General features: G+C 36.6%; 1 protein-coding gene across 2 annotated transcripts in view; it reads right to left on the bottom strand.

Moving 5' to 3' along the window:
- The window catches only part of LOC100745773 (aquaporin AQPAn.G), a 34,259-nt gene extending 29,058 nt beyond the window's left edge, over positions 1-5,201 (bottom strand). Inside the window, exons 1-2 of one of the 2 annotated variants that reach the window (XM_003487486.4) lie at positions 4,981-5,201; positions 3,500-3,629 (exon numbers count right to left, since the gene is read on the bottom strand). In XM_003487486.4, coding sequence (XP_003487534.1) covers positions 3,500-3,629; positions 4,981-5,076 — 226 coding nt within the window. In that variant the 5' untranslated portion in view covers positions 5,077-5,201. Of the gene's footprint in view, positions 1-3,499; positions 3,630-4,307; positions 4,332-4,980 lie in introns of those variants that run through there. The other variant, XM_012382557.3, reaches the window with a different exon arrangement.
- Positions 5,202-6,000: the final 799 nt, after the last annotated feature.

Consider the following 6,000-nt stretch of genomic DNA (forward strand, 5'->3'; position numbering starts at 1 on the left):
CGTACAAATTCATTCGTCAATTATCGACCGTTTGTTAATTCATGGAAATTGTCCTTATATCTATAAATTATTTACAAACGCGACATGCAATCGTTTCAAATGTAACTATTTGCTCTCCGTTGTATTGGTGTGTCGTTCCGTATTGTCGGTCAAAGTTCAGCTGCGTGTCGGTTAGGTATATTAATTCTATTATTCTCGCATCATGGTTGGAAAAAATATTGCGCGTATGTAACGCGTGTTTTACCAAGAAAGTCGTTTCGGATTTAGCAAGACGAGACGGAACTTACTGGAAATTACTTCGAATAAAATTCATCGTAAAACTATTTTGCACAACGTTGTTAAGCCTTTCACCATGAATCCCGTACGTCGTACGAGCACGTCGAAAATTACAAATTCTTATGATTTATAAATCTTACGACGACCCACCAATCCATTATATATTTCCTATTCTGTAATCTACAGTAAGAGTACACACATTGATCGACATTGAATAAATTAGTATTATATATATATAATTCACATGAAACAACATTTTCTTCCAAGTTCTGCAACATATTATAGTTATCGCAGCACGCTGTCCGTTTTAATCCGCAGCGAAAGGATTAATTCTGATTATTCGGTCATAAGTAGGAACGACGAGACAGAAACCACTTAGCGCGTAATTTTCTAGTTTAACGATTAGCCATGAATGAATAATACGGCATGTTTCTCGGTAAGTAGAATTCCGAACTCGTGCGACTCGGCTCTGTTTAGTAGACATAACACGTAGTAACTTGTTGTATCCGAAAGATTCGCACGATTCGACTCGCGTGCGACGTGCAATCAAAGTCAAGGTGAAATCTGGAAATTTCCAAACGTCGTGGTTGAATCACGCCGGTGTACCAGATCTCTGTTACACCAAGATCGGAGAGATCGTGTCGTGTCGCGGCATCGAGAACCTGACTTTCTATGAACGGTATGATAGATCAAGAAAGATCAATCTTTTTCTATTTATGTTCTTCGGCAAGACGCTGAATATGGAGCGCGTAGAGTTGAATAAAATTGTTTCGCTACGTGTAACGAATGGATGGATACAGGTTGCCGTTTTCTACGAAGCAATACATTTTTCAAAAGATCTTTCGGAAGTCAGTAGAGAGAATTTGTACTGCGTAAAGAGAATAGACACGTTGAGTCGTGCGCTACAGAGGGAGTATATTCTATTTAATTTTGGTTAATCCGTTTGTATCCCAGAGATTGTTCTCTTTATCGTTTAGGGATCGAAGTTTTTGTTTTCATCAAATCTTTAGCAGTTCGAAGCATTTGAGTCAGTTGCTTTCGGTAAACTGAAACAATGAACGTGTTGCGACAGGTATCGAGATTTGTAGTAACATTAGCACAATTTTTTAATTCTAGAAGTTTATTATTTAGAACGACGTAAACTAGAGGTGCACGCGAATGTAAATAAATCTAGCATTTAGCATTTAAATATAGCAAATAAATATAGCATTTAAATAAATCATACTAATTTATACATAATAACCAATGATCGTTGTACGATGCAAAGAATCTGAATACGTATTTATGAGCGTAATTTATTTATTTTTAACGATTCCTATAATTTACGTCCAATTAATGAATTTACGTTTTATTGAAATTATACGCTCGAATACATTATATGTAAATTGGTGGAAGATCGTGAATTTAAATAATGTCTTATACATAGATTTTAACGGAGAGAGTAATAGGTCAACTTTAATTAACGAACGTTAATGTAATGGCCGATATTTTACAATTAAAAGATAATATTATGTTAATCGAACTTACAGTTATAAGTAGTCCAATTTCTGCAAATACTAAGCAAATTAATTACAGTTGTTACTCAACAAGTCTTTGATACGTGTAACCATCGTCATTTGCATGCATTAGCATTGTATCATATAGCGAGTCGCGATCTGTCGAGAATTCTTTCAGTCAAATTAAAATTAGCAATCCATGTATCGCGACTTCTCCGTCGATAAATTGGTAATTGAGAACGATTTTCTTATTTGACAGATTTTTAAATATCTTAAATTGTTAAAGATTAAACATTTTTAAACATTTTTTTATGCGTTCTTTGAATGTTTCATACTAATTTTCTAAAACATTTTCTACCGCACGATAATTAATTTATATGAACAATTTGATATATTATCGTACTTTCGAACAACGTGTAAGAAATCCAGATACCTGTATTTGGTATTTAATGTGCGCAAGAACTATAGCACGTAGATGCGTTTAAAAAAACATACAATAGACACAGATATCCATTACGAGCGATGGAAGTTGTACGTGGTGTTTTAATTACTTCTCGGTATAGCTTAACATGACACACAATAAGCGAAGTGGAAAATTTTTTTCCGCCCGTATCCTCCGTATAACTCGTATAAAACAGTGTGAGTTCGGCAGGACACAACGTGTCAACAAATTTCATGGTAATTGCGCAATTATCTCTCTCGAAGGACATACGAGTCCATGTAAACGTAAATAAGGTTGTTCCTTGCAAGATGCGTCACCATGAAATAATCGCATATCAAATTAATCGATAGCGATCACGTGCTTTTTTCTTTTTTTTTTTCTCACCGGAAATACATTTGTCGGTATTGACTGGTTTTGTAATGCCGTGCATCAAGTCTCTCGTTTCGTACATTTCCACACCTTTGCGTTATGTGGAAATGTCACGCACCAATATGCTAATAGGTGCTACCGAATTTATATTACTTCCTACTATATTCCATCCTACACTACAGGTAATAGTTCTTCCATGTAAAATCGTGCAGAGCAGTTGGTCGTTTACTTAGTGTAATTATCGAAATTACGCGATTTAGTAATTAGAACGTTACTTAATTACAACGAAAGATATAACAAAAGACTTGTAGGAATAGCCAGGTTTCGTTTTAATATATGGAGTTATACCTACATAATATGTAAAATGGTTATTGCAACGAACAGATCGAAATTATTTACAATTTATTCACACGTGCGAGACAAATTTATTACTGTTAATGCTTCCAAAGTAGATTTCTAGACTACCACTGTTGATCTTGAATCTGACAAGTCTATCTCAAAATTGTGCGAATGTTCCGCACATTAACGCCAGGTTCATCATGAGCTTTGTCTACATTATCTCTAGGAGAAAATCTATATTATATGAAACTAACATTTATTTATACCGTTGTCAGTGCTTCGCGGACGAAACCTTTCGTTTTCGTCGAGTCCCCCTAACATTTTCGATCTAATTGCGCGTATAAAGTCAGCCTTTACTCATTACGTTACACGTTATGCGATGTTCTATATAAATCTACGTTATAGCAAGCTGCCGTGTCGGAGTACGCAAATTGTGAAACAACTTGATACAATATTATGAATTAAAAGTGATGTAAGATAGCATAGAAGAGAGTGTAACGCGATGACTAAATTCGTAATGTAAAATTACCATGTGTGTCGTTACAATAGAAGAAGATTAGAATCTGGCGGTACTTACGATTATACCTATCTTGAACGTCTTCGTCATCCTTTACGCTCACTGATGCATGACGTTGCGATCTCTCGGTTTCAGTAAGTCCTTCCGGAAATACGGTAGACACATTCATATTACCAGTCGACTTGTAAAACTGCGAACAACACAGAATACTTATTTGCAGATTTTGAAATTTATTCACCTTTGAATCATTAATTGCAATCTAATTTTCTGAAAATCACTGTGAATCACTGTTTTAATTTGAATTCAAATATCATTCTAAAGGCAATTTAATTTAAAAATCACGTACTGATGGATCATGCTCTGATCCATCCTCTATTCCTGTAACACGAGTTTCTCATTGTCACTGTAAATGTTTAAGACAAGTAATATATCGGCTAAAATAAATATTTAACGAACGAACGCAATTTACATTCATGACTGTTGTCGAAGTAAATACGCGTGCAATTAACAGAAATTTTAATTTCGTTCGGTGAGGAACGTTCCGTGATACTATTGGATGTGTGTTTGTCCGATCGTGTTTCCGGATCGTATTAGTGATATTGCTAATTCGACGTTTAAATTCGATCTATTAGCATCCTAGCTGACAACGTATTGCAAATGTTAGCGGTAATTTTCGATACCGGAACGATGTTTGTCAAACACAGGAATCAACCGTCTGTAAAAATACGTGCCAGCGAAGGTAAAAACAAAACGAATAAAATCGATTTTAGCTATTAAAATTTCCAACGGTCAGTCGCGAAAAGTGGTCGATCGTTACGCCTCTTTTATGCGACGAATATATTCTAAGCGAAATGCTTTTTTCCCCTACCGTAAACATACATTCGTTCCGGTATTCGATATTAATGGAAAATACTGTTCAATACATTACACAGTTACATTCTACAGACGATAAAACACTAAATTTCAGATTTATTCTTAAAATACGGAAATACGAAGTACGAAATGCGGAAAGAATTTTTGTGATTAGACTTTTCAAGGCACGATAAAATTTTCTCAAATATCATACGCACTTTTCCTACGATATAAATACACCGCGACCGTGTTCTCCCATTTTATATTCTCGAGACATTGTTTGATAAAATTGAACTCAATCGTTATCAATGCATCGTTATCATCCTATGCGCGTTACACTTTCGAAAGGAAACTAAACCGGACGAGTAAATTCCTCTACGCCCTTCTCGGACAATTAACTCTGTAATACGAAATTAACGTTTCTCGTTGTTGCATGCTTGCCGATGTAATCTGACTAGCTAAATTTTCATTTTTTAGACTTATATTCTAGTCGCAGGAAAGATAAGCATCTGCGCGAAAATAGTATATAATAAAATTTAATCACCGAGTCGCTTCTGAAAAAATCGTAAAAATAAAAAAGAACTAGTTAGCATCGAAATAAAATATGTACGTTACGATTGTACAGCACAAAATGATAGAAATTAATAGCCAAACACTTTTCTAAAAGGGTGACGGTAAATTGCACTCACAGGATTTCGCGCCAACTGCTTGGCGGTCGGTTGTATAGTTAAAAACTCGTGCCAAAGATGTAGATAGGAAGGTCTATTGCCTACTGAACGTTGCATCCCTCGGTCGACTTATAGGAAGGCGATTCTCTTCGCCTAGGTCGTGTCTCTTCGTCCAACTATGAACCTCGCCACTGCGCACTTCGCCTAAACCGCGGCCACGTGTCGGAGTTTACGCCAGAGGATCGGGGTTAACCCGCGAAATTCTATGAGGACAAACTGCGCGTGAATGGACATGCGGGGGAAGCCGGACGTTCCAACAATGATTCCAACTACGAGATGTTCGCCAATTGTGAATATAGCGTGACCAACCGAGCGCCAAGATCTCATGTACACGATGCCCTTGACAGCAACCCTGCCGCAATTGCGTGACGCGAAGATGGTCACTGAACAGAAAACACAAACCGTGTACTGTGATCAATCTTCCTCCTATGATAATGCGATGCTTTCGACTAGACCGACGTCCGTCACAGTCCTCGAGTTATTCCGCGCGCTGTCTGTGTTTTTTTTCCTTTCTTGGAACTTCTAACGAGCCACTAGAAGCGCTACCTTAATAAGTACAATCTGAATCGAGAATACGCTAGCTCAGAAAATTGCATAGCTCTGAAATTGGACGAACGTACGCTATTAATCGCATTTCAGTACACGGCTCGTTTTATCATAAACGATCTATGATCCATCGCTTGTTCGTTCGTTATCCTTTAAAACGAACTATCTGTACTGTAATATTTTATTGCGACTCAAACGAAAATAAAACGCTAGTAAAAAAAAAAAAAAAAAAAAATAGAAAGGAATAAAACATTATTCGGCCACCGATCGTCGGTTATCGCGCGAATTTATCTACTCGTTTTATGAAATGGTTTTCTAACGAGTATCCACTGTATCAACCCTTGTCGATGGTAGTGTGCACTGGTCCCTTGTGTATTCTCAAGTAATTATTACGATGGAAACTTCTAGCAAACTAATTCCAACTTCGACTCGACG

The sequence above is a fragment of the Bombus impatiens genome, unplaced genomic scaffold, assembly GCF_000188095.3.
Source record: "Bombus impatiens unplaced genomic scaffold, BIMP_2.2 scf_0155, whole genome shotgun sequence".
NCBI lineage: Eukaryota > Metazoa > Arthropoda > Insecta > Hymenoptera > Apidae > Bombus > Bombus impatiens.